A 17,002-nucleotide genomic window follows, 5' to 3' on the forward strand; every position below is an offset into this window, starting at 1 on the left:
ACTATATAAGAATGAAAGGACAGGAGTGCCTGGGTGGCTCAGTTGGTTAAATGTCTGCCTTCGGCTTAGGTCATGATCCCAGGGTCCTGGGGTCGAGTCCCACATCAGGTTCCCTCCTCAGCAGAGACCCTGCTTCTCCCCCTGCCCCTTACCCTCCTCGTGCTCTCTCTCTCTCTAATAAATAAATAAAAATAAAATCTTTAAAGAAAATATAAAATGACTACATTTGTATGCATCTGGCTATAGTGCCTCAAAATGAGACAGAATTTAAAAAAACAATCCGACTACCCACAGTGATAGTAACACATTTAACATACCTCTCTCAATAAAGGGCAAATGAGGAGAGAAGGTCTGTAATGATACAAATTTTAAAAACACAAAAGATTCATCTGTCAGACACACTGATTATACAAATAATTACAGAATAGGCATTGTTTTCAACCACACTTAAAGGATTCATAAAACTTGACCACATATGAGATGTTATCAGCTAACTGAAATCCCTTGTAACAGAAGCTTCCCTCCAGATGGTTTATATCAGTTAGGAGTTTATTTTTCTTGGGTTAGATGAAGCCCAGAAATAAGCAACCGAAGGTTGATACAACCAAATAATACTGTATATCCCTGTTGTATAATCAGTAGCCTCTGACTATCATCCTCTTGGTCTATTTTCTAGGAAAGAAAAAGAGATGAAACACAGGGCAAATGGTGAAGATGCCAGCTGAGATTCCCCCCTTGCCATGGGCTTTTTTAGAACCCACAAGCAGTGACCTCTGCCTATGTCTCACTGGCCAGAACCAGGGGCTCATAGGCACTCATGGCGGCAAAGAAAGTTGAGAGAGTTCCTTAAAAAATTGTCCACACTACCAACTTGAATACAATTATAGTTCTGTTACTTTAGGAAAGGGAGGGAGGATTGGATTCGGGGATACTTGTCGCATCTGACACCTTGGGCCACACAGCAAGTCTCCAACAACTTTCTGTTTGAATAATGTCATACAGAATCTGTGTATAATCCAATTAAATTAGAAATCTATAAAAGATAACTAAAATATGCACAGTCTGCACATTATAAAATACATTTCTAAATAACCTATAGGTCCAAGACACCTTGATGAGGATTGGACATTTAGTACTAAATCATGATGAAAACATTATTTATCAAAACTTTTGTGATGCAGGTTAAGGGGAATTTAGAGTGCCATATAACCTTCAATACTCATCAGTTGACAAGCTGTCACACTTTCAGGATGAGACACTCACTGATAAAGACAATCACAGGAGGATAACATTCGTAAGATTGGTCCCAGTATAGCGTAAGTCAAGAATTGTGCCTGGGCTTTCTGCATGGGTCACAACAGGGCTGCTCTCCAGTGTGAGTTCTAAAGTGAGGAATGAGGTGTAAAGGTCCAATAAAGGCTTTCTTATAGTCATTTCACTCATACTTTCTGCCCTGTATGTATTCGCTTGTGCATTATAAGGTTAGTGCTGGTGCTGAATGCCTTTCCACACTGAACGCATTGATAGGGCTTCTCTCCCGTGTGAGTTCTCACGTGTACCCTGAGGCACGAGGAATTCCTAAAGGCCTTCCCACATTCTTTACACTCATAGGTTTTCTCTCCAGTATGAGTTCTCTTGTGCACAATGAGGTAAGAGCCTGTGCTGAAGGATTTTCCACACTGACTACACTCGTAAGGTTTCTCTCCAGTGTGAGACCGTGTGTGTTTCTTCAGGGATGACTGATCGATGAAGGCTTTCCCACAGTCACTGCATTCATAGGGCTTCTCTCCAGTGTGGGTTCTCATATGCTTCTGAAGGGATGAAGGAACAGTGAAAGCCTTGCCACATTCCTTACAGTCGTAGGGTTTCTCTCCAGTGTGAGTCCTTTTGTGCACATTAAGATGAGAGCTCTGGCTGAAGGATTTTCCACAGTGATTACACTCATAAGGTTTCTCTCCAGTGTGAGATCTCACGTGCTTTTTAAGGGAAGACTGAAAAATGAAGGCTTTCCCACAGTCACTACATTCATAAGGCTTCTCTCCAGCATGAGGTCTCGCACATTTCTGAAGGGACAAGGAGCTGGCGAACGCTTTCCCGTGCTCCTTACATTCTGAGCTTTCCTCCATGGTACATGTTGTTTTGTGGACACCAAGGGAGGCTCTTTCTCCATGATCACAGCATTCACAGAGTTCCTCTCCAGTAGGTATTTGCACATGTACTGAAAAGGAAGGGTGTAAGCTGAAGGACATAAGACATTGATTACACGCATGAGATTTCTCTCCTTTGAGAGTCCTTAAGTGTCTCCTAAGGGATGCCTCTTGATTGAAAGTTTTGCCACAATCATTAAACTCACGAGTTTTCTCTCCACTGTGAGTACTTACATGACTGCTAAGAGTTGAGGTGTGGCCAAGGTGTTTCCCATATTCTTTATATTTGTAGCATTTCTCTCCCTCACAATATCTTGTATGTGTAAAATGATAGTTCTTTCTAAAGAATTTTCCACAATGATCAAATTCCAAGGGTTTCTTGCCGGGTTGAGTTGGTGCCTGCAGAACAAGGAGTAAGTGGTGACTAAAGACTTTCTCACTTTCTTTACACTCATGGGAATTCTTTTCTGTGTGGATTCTGCCATACATAGGAAGTATGTGATTATGACTGACATTTTTACTATTTTCAGTGCATATATGTGATTTTTTTCCCCTATTAGTTCCTTACAAGTTGAATCAACTGAATGCTCTAACCCAGGACTCCATCATTCCTAACAAAAGGCATCCTAAATACAAAGTTTTGCCAATAATGAGTGAGGAATGAATTAACTATGTATTAAACACTTAACACTGGAATCACATTTACATAAATGTTTACTTTTTGGTGTTCTCTGTGGGGCAGCAAGTGGTGAGCTTGGTTGAGAGATTTCTCTAATTTTATGAGATTCAGGAAGACTTTCCTGAGACAGCTTTCTGGTGAGTGAATGCCACCTGCCTCTCTGTCTTGCCTCATTTGGAAGCTGGTACTTTAACTCAATGGCATTCAAAGACTTCTCCTACTGTAAAAAAAATCAGAAATCATTCCTGGTGAATCTTACCGTTTTTATGCCATTGCAAGTTTTTTCCCCAGGAACATTCTGCATAGGAATTCCATCTTTTGATTTCAGTTGAATATCCCAGTCTGAAATTGAAAATTTTTGTAACTATTGGGATAAAAAATAGGGTTAACAGAAAAAAGAAGGTGGGCACCCTATGGATTTGTTTTCAGTAACACTAAATATGGAAAGGAAATGTGAACAAGAAGATGTAGCCTGTGACCAGAGGAACAGTTCCAGGAACTTGGCTCTGGGAGAAGATGCCAATGATAGGAACAAGCAATGGAAATTGGAAGTATTTTACTTAGAAAGGATTCTGGAGGTTTGAGATAATAGGAGAGTGTATTATCTTGAAAGCAAAGTAGAGAAAATGGAACAAAAAGTATTCAAGGAAATGTCAAATTGAAAGAGGAATTAAAACAGCTTTTTCTCTGAGACCACACGAAAATGTGAATGAATGGCGAGATGGTGAAAGATGGAAAGTTCACATAATGGCCCAGTTCTGCCACACACTGACAGTCCCAAATGGACCATCACTCGCCATGCCTGCTCCTTAATGACTCCTTTCTGCCTGGGGCTCACCTGTATAAGCACCTTGGAGAACTGCCCCCTCCTCTGTCCCCAGCACTTCCTGCTCCACCTCCATGATCAGACTGTGTTTGCAGAGAGGATACCCTGCTCGTGGAGAAAGACATGTGAGGTGGGGGAACTGTGAAGGAGACAAGAAATCTGTCCATGAAACTGATTCCGATACTTTGATATTAAGGGATTCTGAAGACAGGCAAATACAACTGCAGGAGTGACCAAAGAATCAAATCCGAGCTCTTTTATAAGATCCCCCAAACAGACACCTACGTATGCCCTATCCACAGGGAACTGACCCTCGAAATCCAAGCCCAAGAGCAGACACATACTGCAAATTACCTAAATCTTGTAATAATAATGAAATCAGTGCACTTTTACAGGAAGCCATGAGACTGCCCCACAAGGGCTGGGGCCATTCATTTTGTGTTTACCATGTATTGTCATTCTTTTCACATATCCTGGAACAGGATATGTGAGGAAGGACCATCTGCTGCATGAAGAAATGAGAAAATGAAGGAATGAGGCCAATCTTACCCACGGAGGCCAGGTTCCTGTAGTTCTCCAGCATCACATCTCTGTACAGGATTTTCTGAGCAGGGTCCAGCAGTGCCCACTCCTCCTGGGAGAAGTCCACCGCCACCTCCTCAAAGGTCACTGAATCCTGAAACGTCACACACACCGTGGCTCAGGCAAGGCCCATCTCTAACAATGTAGCAAAAGAATGGTGGGGGAGGCTGCCAGCACTGGGGAAGGAGGCCAGCACACAGCAGGTTCACATGTGCTTCAGAGGCCTCCCATTACCTGCCCCAAGGCTCAGTTCTTGGAACTCTCTTCTTTCGCTCTGCCTAGACCATCTCATCCAGACTCATGCTTTTAGCAGCTTGTCTAATATATAGTTGACCTGATCTTTGCACCACTAGGACTCTTCCAGTCTTAGTCAAGATTGAGTATAGATTGACCGTACTGCTGGATGAGAAAAATACTTGGAAAATGAATGATTTTCCTAGTGAAAAATCTCTCTTGTCCTGCATAGCACCCAGCAGAATATGGAACTAATAGTCAACCTGGAGGAAGATCTGGGAAAAAAAGAAATTAACAAATGTTGTAGTAATAGAAGCCTTTCCTAAGGCATTTTTGTCTTGTTCTAAGAGGCCCAGAGAACTGGGGAAGCTTGAGGCTAGTTCAGTTGAAGCTTTACATCAGGGGCAAGAGATATGTCCTTTGGGAACAGCAATGTTTTTTGGAAACAGAGTAATTTTCTCTATACCTGTGACCAAGTTGTCAGCAATCCTGCAGCCATTCTTCCTCTTGTATGTCTCCCTCCTTATCAGACAGGGTTCTGAGCAAGCAGATCTAGAGAATAAAGAAGTCATGAGAGTCTAGGCTTAACAGATACTCAACACTTACAACCTAGAAGTTTCCTCATACTAGCTTCAGAGGGACCACACACACAAAGTACAGTTCCCTGTTAGGATTTTACCTCCCTATCCAAGAACTAGGAATCAGGAATACAGTATGCAATTATTTTTAAACTTTTTTTCCAGACTGAACTACTAAAAATGTCTACAGTCAACAGGCACTGAGGAGCAATGTGCCCCCCTAGTACCAACATGCCTCTAAATGTCATTTGTCCATGAAAGAAACCAGGGCTCATTTGAGAAAACAGCTGAGTCCAGTATAGAACACAAAATGTTCAAGGTGAGTCTGGAACATCATATAGCAGAAAGCAAGAAACCCATTAAAGGCTAATGGGGTTGTGTCAAAAAGACACAGGAGAAAACTTAAAAAAAAGAGCTCCCCCTGGCTTAAGATGGAACAATTTAATAAATAATGACTGCAGTGTGTTGAAATCATCAAATCTAAAACAAAATCATGAGTTCATAACGATATTTAAAAAAACCCCTAATGGTCAGTACTGGAGGAGGCCAGGATATCAACTCATAATTCTGAAAGTTCTAAAAGGAAAGAATCAAGCATATATCCCTCTCTCCTTTGTGAACAATATTTTATGATTGGTGAACTGTTGTGATGAGGCAAAGTTCTTCTTTACAGAAGAATCATACAAGCTTTATAAGAAGCTTCATTATAAAGAAAATGCTAGTCAGAAAGTCACCATTTCGCAAGCACTAGTAAATTAATGGATCATGGCAACGACAATTAACAGCTACTAAATTATTAGGTGGAAAGTGAATGGGGATGTTTACTTTTAACTTTTAATTTTGAAAAAACTTTTACACTGAAAGAAAAGAAGAATGGTGTGAATACGATGAACTTCCACAGACTCTTCACCATTAAAATTTGCTTTCTCTCTCCACCCCTGTGTTCCCTCTCTGCTTCAGCAAGAATGTTGAGAAGAACCTATTCAAGGGGAAACAGAAGATGTCACGAACCTTTCCTCCTATATACTTCAGAGTGATGCAGGAACTTGGACATTCTCTAACGTAACCACAACGAGCAAAATCAGGACTGTTTAACATGGATTTAATATTACTCTGTAACATACACTGCATATGCAGAATTTCACTAACTGTCCAATAACGTCCTTTATAGCAATCACTTTGTAAATTTCTCATATGGGACCATGCCCTCAAACCATGGTTCTTTACTCTTCTTTGATCTTTGACCTGTCCTTCAGCCTTTCAACTTTCAAGATATGAAGAGTCCAGGTCAGATGTTTGACAGACTCCATCTCAATTTTGGCTTGTCTGATGTTTTCTCATGATTAGATTCAGAAAGTTCATTTTTGGATGAAGGATTACACAGCTGATGCGTGTCCTTCTCAGTGAGCCACTTCAGGAGGCATATGATCCAGTCTGTCTCGTTACTGGTGATAACTTTAATCACGCGGTTAAGGTGGCATGCCACAGATTCTTCTATTAAGTAGTCGTTTTCTCCTTTTGTAATTAATAAGGACTCTTATTAACCAGGGGGCAAATGAAGACTGTATAAACAAGATGGAGAGCTTTATAAAGGAAGGATCGAGCTGACACTGGAACCAACTCATAAATTTTAACATCACAAAGTAGGTATCTGGATCGCATGGAAGTTCTGATATGATGTAAGAAATAGCACCAATTGTGAAGTACTTTTGCCAAAAAACCCTGACAAATCCTTTCATGTAATTAGCAATTTATAGAAGAGAAGGAAGAGGAGAAACTGAGGGACAAGTTAAAAAGGACATCGTGAAGCTATAAACAGCCAAACCCAGTCTGGGGGACAGAGAGGGAGGACTACCGGCAAAGAGACTGGTTGAGAGACGTTAACAGCCCACTGCAGCTTGTGGGCCTTTGATTCAGACAACGCCAACTCTAAAAACACATTTTGAGACATTCTGGGGGAACTGAACACAGACTGGGTATTAGCCTTTACTGGTAAAGAGAAAAGCAGCCCGACATCCAGGAGCTGCCCTGGTACTGTCAGCTAGGTGTGTGCATTCTCCCGTTGAACATAAGCAACCTCACAGAATGGCAACAGCAGACAGGGCCGCTCCATGACCATGACATACTAAGACAAAACCACGGCCATTGTGTAATCATGTCTGAACACAAACAACACATAAACATTATCTAGGCCTCAAAAACAAACAAACATCCCCCTTTCTGGGCAATGTGTGCCACTGCTGCTTCTTCAGAAATCAGTTACAGCTTCCCCCTTGTGTAGTTTTCCTTCCTTCTAGGTAAGCTTTACGATAAGCCCAATCACAGACCCAGAACCCTCCCCCAAAAGCACCTGGCACGAGCCCACACCCTCTGACAGGCCCCACGGCGCACAATGCTGTGCATTCTGCCCTCCTGCAAGGAGTGATAAACCCAACTTGGGGCCCAATTTGTTTAGCCAAAGACCACTGAAAATATCAAGAAATACTGTTCATTTAGAGGGATGTGATAAGGTATTGAGATAATGCTAAAAACTTCCTGTTAAACGTTTTTAATTGATGGGATTGCCTCATTAGTCTCTTAATCTGTAACAGTTCTCCTTGAAATTTTAGCTTAAATTTAAAGAGCCACATGTGGATAGTGTATTAGACGGTCAGGCTATGATGATCAACATAGGTAAAATATTGATAATTATTAAAGCTGAGTGTTGATGACATAAGGATTCACTATACTGTTCTATTCTCATGTGCATGAAAATCTCCTTATGAAAAGTTTAAAAAAATTTAAAAGAAGGGGGGGCGCCTGGGTGGCTCAGTTGGTTCAGCATCTGCCTTTGGCTCAGGTCATGACCCCAGTGTCCTGGAATCAAGCCCCACATTGGGCTCCCTGCTCAGTGGGAAGCCTGCTTCTCCCTCCCCCTCACTCCCCCTGCTTGTGTTCCCTCTCTTGCTCTCTCTGTCAAATAAATAAATAAAATATTTTTAAAAATTTAAAAGGAAAAGATAAAGACATTTTTAAGTAAAGACCCGAGAGAGTTTACCCATCAAAAGACCATCACTAAAGTAAATTCTCAGTATTCCAGGAAATGGGAATTTGTGCAACATTTTGAAATGTTAAAAAAGTAGACTGAACAAAAATCAAATGGGTAAAACTAAGTGAACCTTGATCATATAAAATGGTAATAATAGTATCTAATTTGTGAGATGGAAAAGCAAGCTAGAATCCTAATACTGAATAATAAAAACACATAAATTGGGAGGGAGGTGATTGCAGTTTTATGTCCCTTATATTCTTGCAGGAGGGAATAGAGATGTTGATTAGCTTCTGACTTTAAGTGTGCCTAATAAGATAGCTAGGGTGACCATTAAAGGAATGGAATCAGCAGGTTTAACTCACAGTCTAGAAGAAAAAATGGAATGAAAAAAAAAAACAACACCTCAATTATCCCAAAAGTAAGAAAAATAAGCAGGGAAAAGAAACAAACAAAAGCAGCAGGTAAAATAAAAAGCACAGTGCAAGACAGTAGAAAATACTGATATCAATAATCACAAGGAATATACAGGTAAATGGATTAAACTCTACAGGTTAAAAGCAAAGACTGACATGTTAGGTTAAGATGAATTCCAGCTCGAGCGAAATAAGTCAAACAGAGAAAGACATGTATCATATGACCTCACTGATATGAGGAATTCTTAATCTCAGGAAACAAAATGAGGGTTGTTGGAGTGGGGGGTGGGGTGGGAGGGATGGGGTGACTGGGTGATAGACACTGGGGAGGGTATGTGCTCTGGTAAGCGCTGTGAATTGTGCAAGACTGTTGAATCTCAGATCTGTACCTCTGAAACAAACAATGCAATATATGTTAAGAAAAAAAAAGAAGAAGATAGCGGGAGGGGAAGAATGAAGGGGGGGAATCGGAGGGGGAGACGAACCATGAGAGACGATGACTCTGAAAAACAAACTGAGGGTTCTAGAGGGGAGGGGGGTGGGAGGATGGGTTAGCCTGGTGATGGGTATTGAGGAGGGCACGTTCTGCATGGAGCACTGGGTGTTATGTACAAACAATGAATCATGGAACACTACATCTAAAACTAATGATGTAATGTATGGGGATTAACATAACAATAAAAAAATTAAAAAAAAGATGAATTCCAGCTCTATGCTCTTTCATGAGATGCATTTAAAACCAAAAGAAGGGCACCTAGGTGGCTCAGTCTGTTACTCATCTGCCTTTGGCTCAGTTCATGATCCCAGGGTCCTAGGATAAAGCTCTGCATCAGGCTCTCTCTTTGGTGGGAGCCTGCTTCTCCCTCTCCCTCTGCCTCTCCCCCTGCTTGTGCTCTCTCTAATAAATAAATAAAATCTTTAAAAAAAAAACACAGAAAGACTGAATCTCAAAAATAAAAATGATACACCAAGCAAATATTAACCAAAATTGTTTCATTTCACAAATTTTTTTTTTAAACAAATTTTTTTTTTAAAGATTTTATTTATTTATTTGAGACAGAGAGAATGAGAGACAGAGAGCATGAGAGGGAGGAGGGTCAGAGGGAGAAGCAGACGCCCTGCTGAGCAGGGAGCCCGATGCGGGACTCGATCCCGGGACTCCAGGACCATGACCTGAGCCAAAGGCAGTCGCTTAACTAACTGAGCCACCCAGGCGCCCCACAAATTTTTTTTTTTAAATGTAGGCTCCATGCCCAGTGTGGAGCCCAACATGGGGCTTGAACTCACACCGTGAGATCAAGACCTGAGCTGAAATCAAGAGTTGGACACTTAACCGACTGAGCCCCCCAGGTACCTCTGATTTCACACCTTTTAAAACAAAAGGCAGGGCGCCTGGGTGCCTCAGTCGTTAAGTGTCTGCCTTCGGCTCGGGTCATGATCCCAGGGTCCTGGGATCAAGTCCCACATCGGGCTCCCTGCTTGGCAAGAAGCCTGCTTCTCCCTCTCCCACTCCTCCTGCTGTGTTCCTGCTCTTGCTGTCTCTCTGTCAAATAAATAAATAAAATCTTAAAAAAAAAAAAAGGCATTATGAAAGGCAACTACATTAGGATATAAGGTTCAGTTCACTAGGAAGATATAAAGATTCTGAAGTTGTGCACACTCACAGTCTCATCAAAGCTAACAAAATTAAAGGAGAAATAGACAAATCACCATCAGTGTCACTTTAACATACTGTCAGTGATGCAGAAATTAGTGGGAAAAAAAAAAAAGAGGATATAAAGATCTGAATAGTAAAATGAACAAGCTTCACCTAAAACACTTACAAACACTACATTCAATAAATGGAGAATACACGTATTTTTTTCAATCACACATGGAGTGTTTACAAAAACTAGCTCTCTTCCTATAATATACAGCTAGTCTTAAAGCTTTCAATTTTAGTATATGTGCTGCTGACGTGAGCACTAGTTTTAAAACTTTCAAAGGATTTATATACAGTTTTGTTCCTTGACCAAAATGAAATTCAGTTAAAAAAGAAAACTATTATGTTGAGCCATATGACACTGCCATTTCTTTTTTTTTTTTTTTTAAGATTTTATTTATTTATTTGATAGAGAGAGAGAGAGAACAAGCGAGTACAAGCTGGGCGAGCCGCAGGCAGAGGGAGAGGGAGAAGCAGGCTCCCCACTGAACAAGAAGCCCAATGTGGGGCTCAATCCCAGGACCCTGGGATCATGACCTGAGCTGAAGCCAGACGCTTAACGACTGAGCCACCCAGGTGCTCCAACACTGCCATTTCTATAGGTAAAAAAAATGGTGGAAAGTTAGCATGTTCATATAGTTCGATCTAATATGAAAAGCCATACATTTGGAGTTTAGAGAACATCATCTTTATGAATAACTCATGAATAAAACATATCATACATTAAATTGGAAATGAGAAAATACATACTATGGTTATCAATCAGTTCTAAGTACCAAAACTTGTAAGCTGCAGCTAAAGTAGGCCTTAGGGGAAAAAAGGCAAGCTTCATATACTCACATTAGAGAGAAATGAAGTTAAAAATTAATGTTTTCAGTTTAAGAATTTAGAGGAAAAAAAAATCCCAAATAAAAGAAGAAAAGTTAAAGGAAGGAAAGAGAAAAAAATGAACTAGAAAACAAAAAGTAGGGGCGCCTGGGTGGTGCAGTTGGCTAAGCAGCCAACAACTCTTGGTTTCAGCTCAGATTATGATCTCAGGGTCGTGAGATCGAGCCCTGCCTCGGGCTCCACACTGAGCACAGAGTATGCTTGAGATTCTCTCTCCCTCTCCCTCTGCCCCTCCCACTTGTGCACTCTCTCTCTAAAGTAAATAAATAAATCTTTAAAAAAACAAAACCCCAAAAGTAGAGATTAATCAAGCAAAAAAAATGAGGTCCTTTGAAATTAATGAAATAGGAAGAAGTCATGCATGATTATTCAAGAAAAGAAGGGAGAAGGCTCAAAGAAAATTAAGAAACACTGCCCCCCACAATTATAGACACTACAGAGATTAAACATATAAGATATTTTGATTAACTTTATGCCAATCAAGCTTAAAACTCACAGGAAATAGATAAATTTCTTGAGAAATAAAAAAATTACTCTACAGAAACAAACAAACTGAGTAGTGCTAAAATTACAAAAAATGAACTAGGCGGTGATGGCTATACAACATTGTGAATGTGATTAATGCCACTGAATTGTATGTTTAAAATGCTTATAATGGCAAATTTTATGTTTTCATAGATATGTATATAACACATATGTACATAACACATGTGATATACACATGTATGACATATACACGTGTGTATACAGCATGTGTGTTTATATGTATAATTAAAAATATATATAATAAAATATATATATTAATATATATTATATATTTTAAAGTAGGCTCCACATGCAGCATGGAGACCAATGTGGGGCCTGAACTCACAACCCTGAAATCAAGACCTGAGCCAACATCAAGAGTCAGACACCCAAACAACTGAGCCACCCAGGTACCTCTTATGTTATATATATTTTTCATCACAATAAAAAAATGCAGGAAAAAAACCAAAATAATCTGGGCTGTTGCTGACCTGCTCAGAGAGATTCAGGCCTCCCCAGCCCCAAGAACTTACTGCCTGGACAGATATCTTAATCAAAACAAAATATAAAACAAAGAAAAAAATAAAGATCTAGGCATTTAAATTTCCCCACAAAGAAAACACCAGGCTTGGGTTGTATAAGTCAGTTCTGCCATTCAAAGAGGAGAGAATTCCAATCTGACTCAAAATTTTCCAGGGATCAGACACGCTTATGAAGACTCTGGTTAAATCACATATTTGTATATTACTAAACATTAGTAGAGATAATAACTTACTGAATCTATAAAGCAAGAGTTATATATTTAGGTTTTATTTAGAAATTTAGGCATCATGCAAAACTCCAGAATTGTGCATGACCCAAAATGTCATGTTTGCATTTTGGTTATTCTATTACAATACCTTATACAATTACCACAAGGGAGAAAGGAGGAGATGGACACACCTCTTTTATAAAAAATTTACAAACAGTTTGACTTAATCAAAGGGATTACCTTGATTAAGGGTATAAAGGGAAGAAGAACGTTCTTTGTGACTGGTATAATATTGACATTAAGCATTACACGGCCACAGTAAAAAAACAAAATGATAGGCAAATCTCATTAATAAACACAAATAACCTAAAGTTCAAACCAAATACATCAATAAATGACAATCTTAATATATCAGAACCAAGTTGAGTTTATCCCAGGAACACCAGAGATGCTTATTAGAAAATCAATTAATACAATTTGTTTTATTCATAGATCAAAGGAGAAAACCATGATCATCTCAATGAAAGAGTGTTTTGTAATAGTCAACATTTCACATAACTTAAAAATAATCTTAACCAACTCTATTAAAAAAACACAATTCAAGAGGCACCTGGGTGGCTCAGTTGGTTGAGCATGCAGTTCTTGACTTCAGCTCAGGTCATGATCTCAGGGTCCTGGGATGGAGCTCCTCCCCTGCCCTCAGTGGGGAGTCTGCTTCTCTCTCTCCCTCTCCCCCTCCCTCTCGCTCATGCTTTCTCTCAAATAAATAAAACCTTTAAAAACAAAACAATCTTAGTAAATAAAGAAAAGAAAGAACATAAGTAAATGTCTTTAACTGGAAAATGTATCAGAACTTAGAACAGTAACTTCTAGTGATAAGCTGAGGGCCTTTGAGACATGGAAAAAGACAGTGGTGACTCCTCTAGTCAAGTTTGAAGTCTTAGCCAGTGTTGTATATTAGGGAGGGTTGGGGAGAAATGCAGGTGGGGATGGGGGAACAAGGATAGGGAGACATAACAGGTTGTAAGATTATAGAGGAAGAATAAATCTGTCATTATTCATAGAGGATATGACCGTTATGTAAACATCCAAGAATCTACAAATTATTTGAAAACCAAAGAGGTCTGCAGCTTGCTGGATGGAAAATAAACACTCTGAAGCTTCAAAATAGAACAAGGCTGGGGCATCTGGGTGGCTCAGTCCTTAAGCGACTGCCTTCGGCTCCGGTCATGTTCTCAGGGTCCTGGGATCGAGCCCCACATGGGGCTCCCAGCTCAGCGGGAAGCCTGCTTCTCCCTCTCCCAGTCCCCCTGCTTGTGTTCCCTCTCTCCCTATCTCTCCGTCAAATAAATAAATAAAGTCTTAAAAAAAAAAAAAAAAGAACAAGGCCCATGGACCAGGGCGGTTGGCAGTACCTAGAAATACTACACACGACCCAACAACTTTACCTCTAAAAATCTACCCTGGTGTAGGAGTGGGAAGAAACACGCACAAGCCCATACAGAGGGGAACAACTCAATCGTCAGTCCACAGGGACTAGGATGTATCCCCAGAACTCCAAGCGGGGGTGGGGGGGTCGGTGGTGAGGAAAGATCTTTGTGAACTTACGAGTATTTCAAGGCAATGCCGTTAACACAGAAAATGAAATACAGAAAAGGGCATTTTCTTGTGGAAAAATAACTTGGGGGAGAATTTTAAAGAGAGGCGTACAGGGGATGGGCTGAAGACCTCCCAGTAGCACCCTGACCGCATCTCCCCACCTGCTTCCTTTCGGGGCCCGAGGCTCCGGGAGGACAAGCAGGGACGCCCGGGAGCCCCGGTGCGGAAAGGCGCGCGATGAGGCCCGGAGAAAGTGCCGTGACCCCGGAAGAGCGGTGCTGGAAACCGTGCCCTTGACCCCTCCCCAGCCCCGCACAGCAATCTTTAACCCGCATAACCACACCTGGGCTACAGCCAGGCGAAGTAGACCGCCAACGGACAAAAAAGCGGGTCTCAGCTTCCGCAGCGGCCCCGGAAGAGAGCAGCGGCCGGACGCACTTCCGCTTCCGGCCACGGGCTGCGCGTGGCCGAGGCGCTGCTGGGTAAAAGCGCAGGAAGTGTTTTATTCCCTCAGAGGAAGGGGAGCGCTCCTGGCTGGCTCAGTCTGTAGGGTTTGCCACGTTTGACCTCGGGTGGTGAGTTCACGCCCCACCTTAGGTGCAGACAAAAAACGAGTAAACGGGCAACGCGAAGCGCTGAGCAACTTGCTTTTGATCGCAGAGCCGTCTTTGACGCTATAAGATCTACCCAAGGGGAAAAAGTAGTTTCTCGAGACTGAAAAAGGGGCTGAGCGGCACAGGAAAAGGGGCCTAAACCTCACTTCTAAGCCATTATGGATTCACCTGTGAGGTCACTGCCCCTCCTATCTTCCTAACCAAAATAAGTCCCCACCGAGGTCGGACTCAATTTAAACAACAAAACGTTGGGTATCAATCATCGGTTTAAATTACCCACCAAAAAATGGTATTTTATTAGGGCCCCGAGAATTGACTTAAATCTGCATAAACGGAGTCCATGATATAAAAGTGACAATCCCAATCTGGTAGAGAAAAAGGTGGATATTACGTCCTTTGGGGTTGTTGTTCCTATATTTAGACATTCCAAAACTCAAGATTTAAAAAAGCTCCATAACCCCCTTTGTGACTTTTCCTGACACCCCCATGAATAAAACATCTGCCTAGACACACAAGGATTTAAGAATTAAGAGAACCATTATTAATATTATTTAATGAAACTACCCAGTAGTGTGGAGATCTGTGGTTAAAAGAAATCTCAATCCCTTCGTGGTGGGCTGTGCTTCTCAGGCAGAGGGCTCCATAAAATGCCTTCCAGTAATCAGAAGGCCCTTTAAGGGCTAGGAACCTAAATACTAACATTAAATTTATAGATTAGAACCATGTGTTTAAAGCAGAAAAATTTCCAGCAAGCACCTGACTAGCTCAGTTGGTGGAGCATCTCAGGGTTTTAAGTTCCAGCCCCATGTTGGGTGTAGATTAAATAAACTTAAAAAAATTTAAAAATGTAAAATTTTCAATCTATATTTCCCCCAAGAGATTTCAAGGAAGCTAGGGTCTTTTCTTTACCACATAATGAGCACAGCCTTACAAAGTTCTAGCTGAACTGTGAGGACGTTTACACACTTATTGACCAAGGACTCTTGTCTTTGCTCTGGACACAAAGTAAGACATTTTGAGACAGAAGTAAAACGCTCACTAGCCCTCCTGAGCTCCACTGGACAGACACACAGCCTTGGCCAATAACTCTGCCCTGGCCATCATTGTTTATTTTTTTTAATTTATTTATTTTAAAAAGATTTTATTTATTCATTTATTTGAGAGAGTGAGAGAGAGACCACATGAGAGGGGGGAAGGCAGAGGGAGAAGCAGACTCCCCGCCAAGCAGGGAGCCTGATGCGGGACTCAATCCCGGGACGCCAGGATCATGACCTGAGCCGAAGGCAGTTGCCTAACCAACTGAGCCACCCAGGCGCCCCTGGCCATCATTGTTTATGCACTGCACTGGAAGCCTAGAGCCTTTCGTTCCTAGAGGAAATGACAAAGCTGCACATACAGATGCACAGATCAGGTTACTTGTTCATAGAAATACAGCCTAGGGCGCCTGGGTGGCTCAGTTGGTTGAGCGACTGCCTTCGGCTCAGGTCATGATCCTGGAGTCCCGGGATCGAGTCCCGCATCAGGCTCCCTGCTCAGCAGGAAGTCTGCTTCTCCCTCTGACCCTCCCCCTCTCAGGTGCTCTCTCTCTCAAATAAAAAACTAAAATCTTAAAAAAAAAAAAGGAAATACAGCCTAGAAAAGAGCTCACTAATGAAATTTGATTCTATTGTTTAAGTTTTGGGGGGGATGGGGGTTGGAAAAGGAAATTCCAGAGTCAAATGGTCCAGAAATTGTTAGTTGAATGTCTTCTCACAACTGGATCTGCTCCCTGCTGCTCCAGTGAACCCTAGGCCCTCACCTCAAAGCTCTTCTACTCAAAGGACTACCAAGGGCTGATCCTATCTCCCATGGCTACAAACATTTGGGGCAGGGCACTAATTTTTATATCAAAGATAAACAGAGGGAACCCACACAGATGCCTTCAAGGTGCCAAGCAGAACCTGGGGACATGAATGAGGTTGGCATAAAAAACTACTGCACCAGATGTGAATTTCCCATTTGCATGAATCTCATTTGAGAACTAATAACACACACTTCTCTTACTGCAGCCCCTAAGGGCTTTAACAGTCCATCCAGATTTGGGGTAAGCAGGGTAGAAATGCTGGAGATTTCCTCACAAGCATTATAAAAAGCCATGTTATTTACACTAAGCCACCACTGGCTCATACAAAACAAGAACACTTTGTAATGCACTTGCCTAAAATCCTTATGCTCTTATAGCCAAAAGGACCTCAAATTGAGAACAGGCTTTCAATCTCAATGCGTAGCTCTTCTTCCATTAGAAATGTCTGCATTTGTATTTCTGGCTTGTGCATTATTGACCAAGTTTTCAGATTAAAAAAAAAAATGACTACTTTAGGATTAAAAAAAAGTCCCTCTCACCATTTATACCAAGATCAAAACCTGGCAAAATTGTACCACATATGGGTTAAG

The 17,002-nt window shown here is 41.3% G+C and overlaps 1 protein-coding gene across 1 annotated transcript; it reads right to left on the reverse strand.

Annotated features, from left to right (window-relative positions):
- Nucleotides 1-296: 296 nt before the first annotated feature.
- Nucleotides 297-5,583, reverse strand: ZNF177 (zinc finger protein 177). Its single transcript, XM_034998291.1, has 5 exons — nucleotides 4,935-5,583; nucleotides 4,202-4,328; nucleotides 3,665-3,757; nucleotides 3,086-3,168; nucleotides 297-2,546 (listed from the first exon to the last, which is right to left on the reverse strand). The coding sequence occupies exons 1-5, from the start codon at nucleotides 4,965-4,967 to the stop codon at nucleotides 1,440-1,442; spliced, it is 1,443 nt and encodes a 480-aa protein (XP_034854182.1). The 5' UTR covers nucleotides 4,968-5,583; the 3' UTR covers nucleotides 297-1,439.
- Between the last annotated feature and the right edge of the window lie 11,419 nt (nucleotides 5,584-17,002).

The sequence above is a fragment of the Mirounga leonina genome, unplaced genomic scaffold (genome assembly GCF_011800145.1).
Source record: "Mirounga leonina isolate KUSES-001 unplaced genomic scaffold, KU_Mleo_1.0 Mir_94, whole genome shotgun sequence".
Taxonomy (NCBI): domain Eukaryota; kingdom Metazoa; phylum Chordata; class Mammalia; order Carnivora; family Phocidae; genus Mirounga; species Mirounga leonina.

Bases quoted from the DNA above. Each gene is read 5' to 3' on its own strand.
- ZNF177 (XM_034998291.1), bottom strand. From the start codon at position 4,967: ATGGCTGCAGGATTGCTGACAACTTGGTCACAG. The intron at 3,169-3,664 runs GTGAGCCCCAGG...TTTCAATTTCAG, and splicing joins TCTCCAAGGTGCTTATACAG to ACTGGGATATTCAACTGAAA. The intron at 2,547-3,085 runs GTAAGATTCACC...CTTGTTCTGCAG, and splicing joins CTTGCAATGGCATAAAAACG to GCACCAACTCAACCCGGCAA.